The sequence below is a fragment of the Diprion similis genome, chromosome 7, assembly GCF_021155765.1.
Source record: "Diprion similis isolate iyDipSimi1 chromosome 7, iyDipSimi1.1, whole genome shotgun sequence".
Classification (NCBI taxonomy): Eukaryota; Metazoa; Arthropoda; class Insecta; order Hymenoptera; family Diprionidae; genus Diprion; species Diprion similis.
The window spans coordinates 8,404,804-8,418,923 of NC_060111.1; the positions used below are offsets into that span (position 1 = coordinate 8,404,804).

Below are 14,120 nucleotides of genomic sequence, written 5' to 3' on the forward strand. Positions count from 1 at the left end.
ACGTCGTGTTATACTGCAGCGAGGTAAGAGTAATCTTATAAGATTATAAGCGCTGTAGCGGCGGGTGAAAGCTTTACGACGCTCGTGACTTGCCTGACGATTTTCCTCAAAACGGAATGAAGAAGTTCCAGAGGAAACTTGAGGGGAAAATTCTGAGGGAGTGTGCGGTGACCTGCGAATCGCGATCACACGTTACTTGCAATGGCTTATTCGTCGCTTTCTCACTTCGCAGAGTAGACAAGTCAAAATCTTAGTCCAGACCAAGCGTTACTCCAGGATATTGAATGGTCACACTTATACGGTAAGAGTGGCGCTATAACTTTCTCGCTAAAAGCAGCAAGGAAAGAAAAATTGGGCTTTTGATTTTATACTGGATCGAAAAAGCGAGGAGAAGTTCTTATCACATTTTAATTGCAAGTTATGGACAGTACAGGCTGCAAAAGAACTACATTATTGTAGTCCGAGGGTCTTCAAACCATTCTAGGAAATAGGTGAAAATTGTATATTATTCATTCTTAATCTATGTAACAAGCAAAGAAATATCTCTCAATGGTTTTTAATATTTTGCTTTGTAACAGGAAAACATTGAACGCAGAGAGTAATTCTCCTGTAACCAGAGATTCAAGTCATTAAAACGAGAAATTTGTCCGTTCCGAGAAAAACATGAAATTTTCTTTGATCTTCTAGTAATTTTTCATCAGACCCCGCGGTAAGTATCTAAAGTAAATGAAACTCATGAATAAATCCAAGCCAAAGGTGACTTTGCTTCGTTCCGAGAATTTGAATCATTCCGGAGAGATACAACTAAATAAGTAGGTGAAAGAACTTTGCAGTAGCATACGACATGAATAAACAAATGAACCATCTGTTTCATGCCACCTTACATAGCATGTCAGCTCGTCCCAAGTAAGTCTAAATATTTTTTCTGCTTTAATCGTTCAGTTCTCGAAGAGAGATATTTTTTATGACTGGTCCCAACGCTATCACTGATGGGTTCATGTGACGTCAAGGGTTTAAGAGATGGTTATTGTTACTTTTCTCGTTCAGGATACAGCCAGACATCGATTTTTAATCACAATTATACACGATATCAAATTTTTCGTTACAAAATCATGCAATCACGTGTACATTGAATGGATATTCAGTCCTGAGGGAATAGAGGGAAGAAGTTTCACAGTTTCTTATTCGCGACAGAGATGGGAGGTTTCGTAACCGATGCAGACTTCCTTCCTGTCCTCCGTTGCTGTATCTTCTACCTTACCTGTTCTCGGAAATCCGGGGTCTCTGTGCTCCCTTAATTGGTCCAGGCGGTGTCTTGTGTAAGGACTGGAATTACTATCCGCAAGGGGCCGGAAAAGCCGAAGATACCCTTGTCAGTGATCGCAATGCGCACACTTAGCTCCCGTCGGATGAGATTTCAAGTCTCCTCGCGTCGCTTCGACTTCGATACAGTTTAGCGGATCGGCTCAAGGAAAAGGATCGCCTTGAGCCAAAGCCAATCGCTCGATTTGTACCCGATCCTTGTAGGGAATTCTTGATAGTTAGCAAATCAAGTTTCGGAAGGGCGAATGTCCAGGAAATCTATAAATTTTTATACTTGGATGACGCGATTCTGAAAACGAAAATAAATTACAAGACCAATTCGCGTATTACGCTCTCCATACCTCGAGGTCGTCGTTTTTTCTCGTTATAAGAAATTAATGTAACCTCAATTTTAGGGGCAAGAGACGAGGCGGACGTAGGCAGAATTTTTAATATCCATAGATGACTTTTACGGGACTTAATTTTACTCGAAAAGAGAATTTATATCGAAGATGGACGTTAAAGAGGTTGAATTCTCATTTATTCGTCCAAGAACAAGCGCAGCACTTGCTGTTCATATTCACGTCTCACCAGCATTCGCCGTCCTGTCGAAATACTCATATTTTTTAATTCGGGTACATTTCACGGCGGAAACAGGCTAATCAATGAGAATGAACGCCTGCAAAGTACCGCGCGTAATTAATCTGTGTAATTAGGTTTGATATTGGAATTTACTGTAGGTAGATTGGTAGGGGACTTCTGCCACCCTCGAAAATGACCCGGATTTAAATATATTCAACGTTCCTGTCACGTAAAGTCACCCTGAACAAAAAAAAATCACGTTTTCGCACGAGACAATTTGCTTTTAAATAAAATGGCGATTATTTTCAAATAAATAAGATTCAAAACATTAAAGAGAAAATCCTTATCATTTGAAAAATGTTCCGAATAAAAATATTCTTCCAAAGGCTTTCGACAGACTTATGGTGTTCGTTTTATTTCTGAAATACGAAGAACAAATTCAAATGACTAAGCAGTAAAAAGTGAGCAACAATGAAAAATTGCAATACGGAAAAATACTGCGACCCAAAGTAAAAGCCTCGAGCGTTTCCAGGCGAAGCGTTCCTTAATAATACTGTTATGCAAATTTAATTTCAGAATTTGAAGATAACAAAGAAGGAGGAAAAATAAGAAAAGACACACTGACAATTTAACAATATTACCCTGATAAAAAAAAAACGGAAAAAACAAGAAACTCCAAGTAAGCGGAATACACGACTGACCTGATTAAAAAATTTTTTCCCCGAAACTGAACGATGTGCAGCGTCACTTGAAAGAGAGGGATCTCGGCTCGAGGGGTTGGACGGTGAGGAGGTCGAGGGGAAGGTAGGGATCAGCCCATTCCTCGATAAAAAAGACAAGCCGGCATAAACGGGGACTTTACCGATGCAGATCCCCAACAGATATACCCTTCGGGGATAAACCGCGTGTTGTTGTATTCTGAAAAGCAGCCAGGAGGGGTGGGTGGCAGGATACATATCGTTACTCTTGCATAACGTTCCAATATAGGTTTTGCCGATAGAGTTGGAGAGAAGGATACCGGAGGCCGTGAAAAGGCCCGAAGCCAGGAAGATGGATGCGTGCTTTGGGGACACATTCATCTTTATACACGAAGAGCCAAGGGAGGCTAGCCGCGTTATCTGCTAGGAGCACTCCAGGTGTGAACGCGTGCAGTACTTGCACTACCGCAGGTTGCATTCGGCTACACTACCGGAGCCCGATACGCGAATAACCCTCGACAAGACGAAGAGGCGTCCCTATCGGTCGTCTAAGGACGAAGCACAGGCTCAGAAATGGGGTTATTAATGACCAGTGTAACGCATTTATGACCGTCCTTATAAAGACCCTTTAGCCCGGGGATGAAGAAGACACGGAAAGGGAAGAGGAGGGAACGTCACTTATACGGTAGACAACTGGAGGACTAGGACCTACGAACAAGCTGCATACGCATCGTTTCGGAATAGAAATTTGGATTAAAAGTATCCACGGAATGCGACATGGAGGAAAATATGTGTCCTCAAAATGCTGGGAAGAATCTGTGAGACAGAACCTCATATGTAGCTTTTGGTAGGCCTTGAGGGTTTTTATGGTCCAATTTTATTAGGACTATGTAACTATAGGAGAGTTCAATACAGCTAGAACTGTAACTATAATCATGTCATAAGTTTACAATGGAATTTACTATAATTGTGACATTGTTAAAACCAAAACATCATGACTTTCGCATGTCAGACATAATATTTGTTTCCGCTGTTATATTCTGTCAGCTGTGGTATGGTGACAATATATTACATCGCTATACAGAAGTTAGGGAAACGTGATAAGTGAAAACTTTATTCCGATGAAATTATTCACATTTGTGCGATTTTCTCTCGCCACGGAATTCCCGATTTTAAAGAGGAAACGAAAATGGTAAAGTAGCCGAAGAAACGGACCGAGAGACTTTTTGCAAGAGAAATTCTTTTATTTCTTCTCGGTCTTTTTCTTCGGCCAATAATCTATTTAACGCCAAGGTCACTATCTCTAATGGCACCCAAGATAGCGGGGCCAGCGGTTGTTCAATGACCGGGCAGTAAAAACGGAAAGACCTCAGCCACGCCCTTTCCAGATTACGACCCTCTCTGATCCGCTTTAAAGCCCACGACTATGGCTCGAAGAAAATGGCATCTTGAAACATTTTTTTTTTTTTTCGTTTCTCCTATGAAGGATGCAATACAATATCATTTTATGTGATTAAAATATCAATTATTATCATTGTCTTACTTACTAAATACCTATTTGAAGTAATAATTAGTGAAAGGTAAATGAATATTTTCACTTGAAATTAAAAAAATATTTTGAACAAAACTGCAAATTATAAAAAAACTTTTCTGTTATTAAGACTGCACACTGAAATTTACCAAATTTCGGTTTCTTATAGACCGTTTCTAAAAAAAAAAATACGAAATAATCGATGAATCAATTAATTTTTATCGAAGTGATTATGACTCGGTCGGTAGGTCTGTTTTACCGATATTTTCACCCCTCAGTGGTAGGCAACCTACACACTACGGCGTTTACTCAGAAGCACGCTTTATAGTGAATAAATGGTGAAGCGAGAATCGATCGAAGTTCAGAACCAGACTGACGGCCGTAGGTATCGTGTACATTTTACGCGTGCGTTCGTTAGACGGTTTGATGTATTCCGAAATGGGATACGTTACGATCAAGTCTAGGAATTGAAGGAAATTGGAGGTAATAGTCGAACGACATGTATCAACGAATGTCGGCCGAGATTGAAATTGACGATGAAATAAAGCCGGCAGACGGAAATCCGCAGATGCGAGATCGGAATTATCGGATAAGAGAGAGACGAGAATGTCTCGGCCCTAGATTGCTACCCTGCCTACTAACCCTTCTCCGCATCCATGTACCATGCCTTCGTAAACGAATCTAATCACTCGATACTGATCGAAAGGCTGCAGGGAATCTCTCAATGAATTGATAGATTCTCAAAAAAATTTCTAGCGCCTTGTTTTTAGCTTCAATCATTTTGAGATCTTACATTTAAATTGATAAAATTATTCAACTGTAGAATACACGTGTCGAAATTTAGGATATAGAAAAATGAATTCTGTCATTGTTTTTCGTGGTATTACTGAAAATCTTTGATTCGTATCGATTTTCAGTTGTTTACCATGAAGTGGGAAAATGTTTGGGACCTATTCAAACTTTTTAAAACGCTTGAATAATATTTTTTGTTGTTTAAAATGTTTAATTGTGGTAAGGAATTGAATGGAAAATTAGGATAGAACTTGTTCTATAAGAATGGTCGGATCAAAAACAAGGATTTCCGTTGATTTTAATATTCTAGATCAAAGTCCGAAACTTATGTGACGATTCGAAGTTAATTTTATTTCTTGATTTCTTAGAATTCTTAGAAATAATAACTGTTCACGAGGTCATTGATGAGTAAAAACGGATGCGATTCACATTATCTTCCAATTTCCTGTCTTCCGGTGCAGAGAAGAAAAAAACGTACATTTGCAAACAGTATTTGCAAATATCGTCACAAGTCTACACACACTTTAAAATGGAAACTAGACTTCCCTAGTGATCTATGATTGCGAGTAAATTGCGCACATATTGTCCACACCGGAATTGTAGTTGATCGATTCGCTTCCGTTTTAGAATAGATAGAGCTTTCACGAGTTTCCCGGGATCGCGATAGGAAGACAAAAATTTTCGCCTATTACGAGGTAGGGGATAAAAAAAAATGTTCAAAACCAAAGCCAAAAAAGAAGAAAAATATTGGACTTTCCCCCCCCCCCCCCCCCCCCACCATCCTTTCGACGAATACAAAAAAGCCCCTCAAAGTGAACGGTATGCGGTTTAGAGGTTTTAGCGGTCAGGGAGATTAATCTTCTCCATTATACTCCCTCCGCGAAATGCAGAAGCGACGCGAGAGGGGAAGAATATCACCCCTTTCCGACTTACGTGGTGCCTACCGACGGTTTTATCACATCCGAACGAGGGCAGGCCGGCGGAGTCTCTTATCGTTAAACACGAACGATCGTAGTGTTACTATCGCCAGGTTGTCACGTCTTCGGAAGGGAACAACCCCGTGACTCCAAGCGGCAAACGAAATGCTGGATTTAACGCGACCCAAACCATTTTAAAAAGCGTCATGAAGGATATAAATCGTTGGCCTCTTTCCGCCGCCTGCAAAGAAGAAGAAGAAGAAGAAGAAGAAGAAAGCTGGAGGAGGATATCCATCAAAACTTGGCCAAAACATCGCTCATAAATTTATCTGAAAGATTTTCGATTCGTCACGACAATTTACGAGCGGGAACAGTAGCGACCCTATACAGGATGAAAATCCCGATCATCCCCTCGCATCCCGGATGTTTTAGAACCACTTGAGACCACGTGTAGGTAGATAACTTATACGGGATAATTTATAGTCTGCGGTAGGTGAAAGCGTGGAAATTATTTTCCATTCGCGAAGGGAAAGTAGTGTGGGCGGAAAAAATCTGCCACGATTTACCCGTTTCCTGCGTTATCGGAACCGGACGTTGGACAGACGGCAGCAGGGAACCTGTTAACGGCAACAATTGGCTTCGTACCATGCGCAACGGTTGATGGTCGGTTCAATATTGAGTTACCGTTTTGCCCGCCAGCGATATCACCGTCAGATTAATCAATGGATTCCGCTCGGGGTGCAGCTGCGGCATAGCTGCAATCGAAATACTCGACAGTCCGGTGAAACGGGGATTTCTCCTCTAATAGTCGGAAATTAGATCTCTTTATTGTTTCGTACAATTTTTCACCACGCTTTTGAAATCCAGGTTATTTCTACATATTTCAATTGGCAAACAGGCGCTGCTGCTGCTGAAAATTGAATTGAGCTTTCAGGGAACTTCGGATAGCGATGATCCAGGCAATAACTTTCTCCGCACAGTAAACACCTGTGGCTGTTAACACAACAAATTGACGCGGAAAAGCAATCCGGAAGTTCGACATCGTTCTACTCCTTGATAGTAATTAATTTCTCGTTGACAATGAGTGAGCAACAGAGAAGGATCTTCGATCATTTCCCGTTCCACAGGTACACGATGCTCGAGCGATCTATTTAGATAAACAAAAATTAATTGGATCTGGCGAAGTTGGATCTTCTGAATTTACCGCGATCCTCATGGTCACGGACTTCTTTTTTCCGCCGTCAGTGAAGCCAGTGTGAAGAATTTAAGCTGGAATTTATTCAGCGACAAGATAAAACTGGAATCCAACCATTTGACGTCTGAATCATAATTTCATTTCCCCGACAGAAAGTACTGAATTTTAAAATAGTTACACAACTATTTCATACTCCTTTTTGTATTCATGCAAGCGTTCAGAAACAATTTCAAACAATTATTTTCCCACTTGTGTGTTAAACATTGTTTCGTTTCACATGGATCCTCGGTGTTACAGGAGTAACCAATACACGTTATGGTTGGAATTCAAACGTGGTTAATACGTCAAGTGGAAGAGAGTAAAATTTGCAGCCGATAATATAAATATTAAAATATATACTAAAAGTAATAAATAATGATAAATATTACTTGCAATACGAGACTCGCTCACAAAAGGTTTTTCTGAAGGTTTTCAGGAGTAAACGCACTATCTTAAGTGAATTTCGATATTAAATCTCGTTCTATTTGATTACATTTCAGATCACCATCAACTGACATATCGGTCCTCATTGAGAACCAGAAGTGATGTTACGATGATGCAAAGCTTTCATCCGTGGAGGTGCAGTTGGTTGAACTCGGCTAGGCGTGGTCACTGCTTGGCGCTGGTCGCCCTGGCAATAGTCCTAGAGATTCAGGCTCAAGCCGCGGAATGCCCGCCAACGGAGACGATCCCCGGATGCCCGTGCTACAATTTCGAGGATGGTTTGTTCCTGGAGTGCGCTGGTGCTACCGAAGAGATGCTGAGTTCCACGCTACAAGGTGTCCTCAGCGCCGGAGGTAAGCTCCAAACATATTCACTAACGTTACTAACTCTAGAAGCACTGCAAGTATCTTAAGAGCCCTCCTCGTTCTTACCCTTCCATGCTAGAAAACGTTTTCTCGCAGCAACCCGAAATCAATGTTTCTCAGTCTCCTTACTGAGTGGATTCTTGATTTAATTAAGGTCATGCTAAAAATGTAGATGCACCTCCATTTTCATTAGACTTTACCACAAAGACTCAAATCTGCATTGAACGAGAAACTTCAGTGCATGCGTACAGCCACTGTATCGTCATATTCTCACTTAAGAAGGTACGATAACGATCAGCTGGGAATCAAACTCCAGTTCTATACATCTTTTAGAGTTTAAAGTTATATCATTGCAGCCTGGAAAATAAAAACCAAGTCTTGCGCAATTGAATTGATTATCAATCTTTGACAAGATTTATCTTTAATTTGATCCACTGTGTAATGGCAGGGGTGAACTCTTTCTAGGAACAGATACGCTGGTGCAGTCGCTGAGCGTCTACGAGCTTGACAGGACGATCGAGGAGCTGAAGGAAGTAGCGTTTCCGCCAGGTTCGCAAATCCGATATTTACAGATATCCCACTCAGCGATACGAGAGGTGAGCGAAACAGCTTTCAAAAATCTGAGACAGAGCCTGGAATCTCTGGCTTTGGTGTCCGGGCGACTACCGCAAGTCCCCCAGAAAGCTTTGACTGATCTCCATAAGCTAGCGGCACTGGATCTCGAGGCAAACCTGATACAGGACCTGCCCTCGTTTTGCTTCTACGGTCTAAAGTTGATGAAACTCAGTGTGAAGGGTAACCAAATATCAAAGATATCCGAGTACGCTTTTGCGGGTTTGGAAGAAAACCTGAGCAACCTTGACTTGGCGGAAAACAAACTCAAGATTTTTCCCATGGCACCGCTAAGGAGACTCGAGAATCTTGCCTCCCTTAGATTGGCGTGGAACGAAATATCCGAACTCCCTAACGACGGGTATTCAACCCTCGGTTCCCTGCTCATGCTGGATCTGAGCAGTAACAATTTTGACAAGCTTACCGAGGACTGCTTTCGGCCGTGCCCAATACTCCACACGCTTTCCCTGTACTATAATTCCATCGAGACGATACACAAGGATGCCTTTGTCTCTCTAAAGGACTTGGAGTCCATCGACCTCAGCCACAACAAAATCGTCTTCCTTGACGTAGCTACCTTCAGAGCAAACGACCGCCTCCGCACCATAGAGCTGAGCCACAACCATGTTCACTACATCGGTGGAGTATTTGCCAATCTCCCAGAACTGCGGGAGTTGTATCTGGCAGAAAATAACATTCTGGATATACCAAGCGATGCATTTGCAGGAAGTGTCAGCCTAGCTGTTGTTTACTTGCAGCAGAATGCAATTCGGAGGATAGACGCTAGAGGCCTAGTGACATTGAGCGAGCTCGCCCAACTGCATCTGAGTAATAATTACATCGAGAAAGTTCCCAAAGAATTTTTAGAACACTCAGAAAACTTGTCCTCCTTGTCGTTGGACGGTAATAAAATCCGCGAGTTGGATGTTGGCACTTTTTCAAAGCTGCGACAACTGCGTGAACTCCGGCTCCAAGATAACCAAATAAAAGAGGTTAAGAGGGGGGTGTTTTCACCACTTCCGGTACTTCTTGAACTACACTTGCAAAGCAATGCCATAACGAATATGGAAACTGGTGCTCTTCGGACTTTGCACAGTCTTCAACACGTCAATTTGCAAGGGAATCTCCTTACCGTTCTCGGTGATGTCTTCCAGCTTTCCTCCGGAGATTCCAACACCAATGGAGCCGGCGGAAGTTCCTTGGTATCTATCCAGCTGGACAGCAATGGTCTGGGTGTTTTGCACAACGATTCGCTGCGCGGACAAGCCTCGGTTCGCATCATGTGGCTTGGACATAATAAATTAACCCACCTTCAGGCACCTCTCTTTCGAGACCTTCTTCTCGTCGAACGTCTGTACCTGACCAACAATTCCATATCTCGCATCGAAGACGCAGCCTTTCAGCCAATGCAGGCTCTCAAATTTCTCGAACTGAGCATGAACCGCCTAAGCCACGTGACAGCAAGAACGTTTTCGGAACTCCACGAGCTCGAAGAGTTGTACCTACGAGACAACGGCCTCAGACGACTTGATCCTTACGCTCTGACGGCTCTGAAGAAGCTAAGCATTCTCGATCTGTCCGACAACCACTTGTCGATCCTTCACGACGCGATTTTTCAGGAAGGACTTCCAATCAAGATTCTGAACCTGAAAAATTGCTCGATTGTCAACGTGGAACACGGCGCGTTTAGGGGTCTGGGCAACCTAACCGATCTCAACATGGAGAACAACGCCTTGACGGCAACGGCTCTTCGTCGACTCGACATTCCTGGCCTTCGCATACTCGCCGTCTCTGGGAACAACTTCAGCGAGCTTACTGAGCACAGTTTCAACGGCCTACCCGCCCTTCAGACTCTACTTATGGACGATACGCACCTGGGCCAATTGCCAGAGAACATTTTTGCGATAAATCGAAACCTGGCGAAGCTACACGCTTGCAAAAATTTGCTGAGGCTACTACCGCCGGGAATTTTCGACGGACTTTTGTCGCTCAGGGAGATAAGACTCGACGATAATCGATTCCTCGAAATCCCATACTCCGCACTCTCCAGCGCTCTGAATCTCGAAATACTTTCACTGTCACAGAACCTCCTGGTGACTGTTGACGTGGCAAGTTTCGCCGGGCTAAAATATCTCAGAGAATTGAATTTGAGCAAAAATCGCATCGTAACGATGTCTGGATTCGCGACTGCGAATCTATCCCGACTTTTGTCGGTAGATCTGAGCCACAACCACCTGAATGCTCTTCCGGCAAACTTTTTCGTTCACTCGTTGATGCTGCGACGGGTCGATCTTGCTGAAAACAAGTTCCGGCAAATTCCAGCGGTCGCGCTGTCTGGTCAGAATCTGCCCAGTCTGGTTTGGTTGAATCTGACCAGGAATCCACTCAACAGAATTCACGATTTACCCTCGGAGGCGATGTACCCGCTTCTTCAAGAGATCCACATATCGGGGACTAATTTAAGCATAGTCACGTCCCAGGATTTTGAAGCCTTTCCCGCTCTTTTGCATCTTTATCTAAGTCAAAATTGTATATCGAGAATTTCACCGGGAGCCTTCCGAAGCCTACCAAATTTGCTCACACTGCACATGGGGATGAATAGCATGGAAATCGTACCTCAAGAAAGACTACAGGGCCTCGAGCATCTCCGGATACTGAATCTAACGCACAACAGACTCAAAGAACTAGAGGAATTTCCATCCGATCTCAAGTCGCTCCAGGTGCTCGATCTGTCTTACAATCAGATTGGAAACGTCGGAAAAGTGACATTCAAGAATTTAATCAGCCTTGTAGAGTTACACTTGTACGGAAACTGGATAAACGCAATCGCCAGCGAGGCGTTCAGACCTTTGAAGAAGCTTCGGTTGCTGGACTTGAGTAGAAATTACTTGGAAAATTTGCCGTTGAACGCCTTCAGGCCCCTAGAGACGCAGATACGGAGCCTAAGAGCCGAAGGCAAGTAGATTTTCTACCCCATAATATTTGCTCTCCCTGTCAGACTCGCAATCCCAAATCCCCTGCCTCGCTCACGAGAATCGGGTTCAATCTCCGCTCTCCTTAACCCCAAGATCCATTTGACCCTCCCTTTCCCATTCCATGCCAGGTCAAGCTTGACCGCGTGCAAACTTCCTCGACAATTTCCCACGTTATCGACATGCATCAACATTTTGATTCTTAGCAGTTTTTATCACTCATTTTATTTCTCTTTACGCGATTTCGTACTTTAAGAAAAGTATTTGTAAAAAATTTCTTCACTCGAACGACTTTCGGTTTTGCAGAAAACCCTCTTCACTGTGGCTGCGAGTCCCAGGAGTTGTGGGAGTGGTTGCGGGATCATCAGAAGCTGGTTGGTGGTGTGGGTCGAGGGCGAGGCCGAGGTAGGGGTGGAGTAGGAGTCGGTGACGTCGAAGGAGGATTATTGCGATGCGAGCAGCCCCCAGAGCTCCGTGGTTTGGTATTCCTCGACCTTGACCCGCACGCCTTCTGCTCAGCGCCTTTGGTGTTAAAGCTGGCGATCCAGGACATCCAACCTTTTTCGGTCCTCGTCTCCTGGCAGAGCCGTAACCACTCGGGTCTCCACGGATACCAAGTGGCTTATCACGCCCTGGACAACGTCGACGAGGTAACACAGCCAGCGACCGCTCTGTTCGATCGGAGTCGAATTAACCAGAATGAACTCTTCCTCCACAGGTACGAGGCAAGCTACTCGATCCCAAGGCACGTTCGGTGAAACTGTCGAAACTCGCCTCGGACACCAGGTACCTCATCTGCGTCCTTGGTCTTGGAAGCTGGGGGAGCCCGATACCGGAAGGAATTTCATCCTGGCAGTTGAACGCCTCCCACGACGACGTCATCGAGGGTTCTGCGCTTCCGGTTATGGTCGACTCTCCCATGAGCCGTTGCACCGAGGTAAGGACCCTGGATGCTCCGGACTCGATCGTCGGAGATGGGGCAGTCGGGGACCGTGGAGGACTGGCCAGCATCCTGACCCGGAGACTGGGCCTGATAGTCGGCAGCTGCATGGGCTTCGTTGTATTTGTCGTGCTGGTTTCGGTTCTGGGTTACATGAAGATGAAAAAACAGAGAGCTGCCATAAAGCGAGAGCAGCCTCTCCCAACCAATCCGCCGGAGTATATGTCTTATCGGCACTTCTCTCTCCAAGGTGCTGATCGCGGAGAAAGTTCCTGTCCAAGTTTCATCAGCAATATTGGAACCACATCCCTGAACTCGTAGCCAAAGGCCTCCAAGTCTCACCGAAGCCCAAGTGAGCACGAGATAGAGATGAGCAACATCTCTAATTGTAGTCAGATATTTCGTTGACTGATGTCTGAAAGGAATTGGGTGAATAATCGTGCTTGCGTAGGTAATACAACCTTGGTGAATAATCTGTGAGATTGGAGGCTCCTTTTCAAAATACTTACTACTCTATAATCATCAAATTTTAACGTGAACTGTGATGATATTGCAAAAACGTTTTCGTGCTTTAAGTATCCACCCCTGGATCACAAAGTCGTGACGTAGTTTGGTGAGAACCTAAAAGTTCTGAGGCTGTTTAAATATACGTCGATATTACGACGGTAACGTGAAGTGACAATTGTGTTTTAAATTGAGAACAGCCAAGAACAATGAATGTAAAGTAGGTTGAATTACGTATTCAACTACAGGAATCGTCAGATATAAACATGTTTTAAAATATAAGTGCAAAATGTTAAAAAGAAAAGTGTAATCATCGAGGACCTTAAAAATCTAAAATTGATTTACGAAAGACAAATTTAACGTAAAAAAAGTACATCAACCGTTTAAATTAATACATTATGAATAGCTAATGAATTGCGGGTAAAGAAGGAAACAAACTTAAAATTATGATCAATTTGAACAAGTGTTGTGAGTATGCCAAAAAGGGAAAAAATGAATTTAGCAAATGCCATGATCATATTGGTTTGGAGTGTATTTATGACGTTGAAATTATACATGCGTAATGATGGTATATAAAAAGACAATTTAATTTTTGACTTTCGTACGAAGACTGATGAAAATTTTTTTTTTTTTTTTTTCTACACACAGTTGAAGCTGACGTATCGGTGTGTAATAGGGAACGTTTGTACATAAATTATAGCATAAAGACAAGCAACAACTTGTCAGATTTCACGCAGAATACCCAGTTCAAACATACTAACACATCTAAAGTGCTGTAGCCAGAGAAATGGAAAAAAACAACAATCGTAAATACGTATTACGTTATACAAGACGAAATAAATATAATATAAGTATATGGATATATGTATATTTAAATATATGTATTATACATACGTAACATTTAGAAGTCCAGTAACAAAGTATACCTACACCTAGTTTTGTCCTCCGTTTGCGACGCTTAAGGTTCAACCATTAAACCATAACTTGACCAATACTCAACAAAGCAAAAACAATCTTGTCACAAAACTAATGTGGCCGCCACCATCTCACTTGAAGTTTTATTTCGGTCACAGAATCGTTTCCAACTTTCATTATTTCTTTATCGGTACATCAGGTGATGTGAAATTGTGGCAAGAATACGGTTTGATAGTGATTTTTCGTTCGGCTAGCTCGTCCGAAACTCAACAACGCGAAAACCACCAAACTAGTGTGGCCGCCGCCATCTAT

At 43.0% G+C, this 14,120-nt stretch overlaps 1 protein-coding gene across 1 annotated transcript in view; it reads left to right on the plus strand.

Moving 5' to 3' along the window:
• Positions 1-14,094, plus strand: part of LOC124408097 (protein artichoke) — a 91,670-nt gene extending 77,576 nt beyond the window's left edge. The window contains exons 3-6 of the mRNA XM_046884781.1: positions 7,557-7,853; positions 8,331-11,432; positions 11,756-12,099; positions 12,168-14,094. Coding sequence (XP_046740737.1) covers positions 7,610-7,853; positions 8,331-11,432; positions 11,756-12,099; positions 12,168-12,710 — 4,233 coding nt within the window. The 5' untranslated portion in view covers positions 7,557-7,609 and the 3' untranslated portion in view covers positions 12,711-14,094. The remainder of the gene's footprint in view (positions 1-7,556; positions 7,854-8,330; positions 11,433-11,755; positions 12,100-12,167) is intronic.
• The last annotated feature ends 26 nt before the right edge of the window (positions 14,095-14,120 follow it).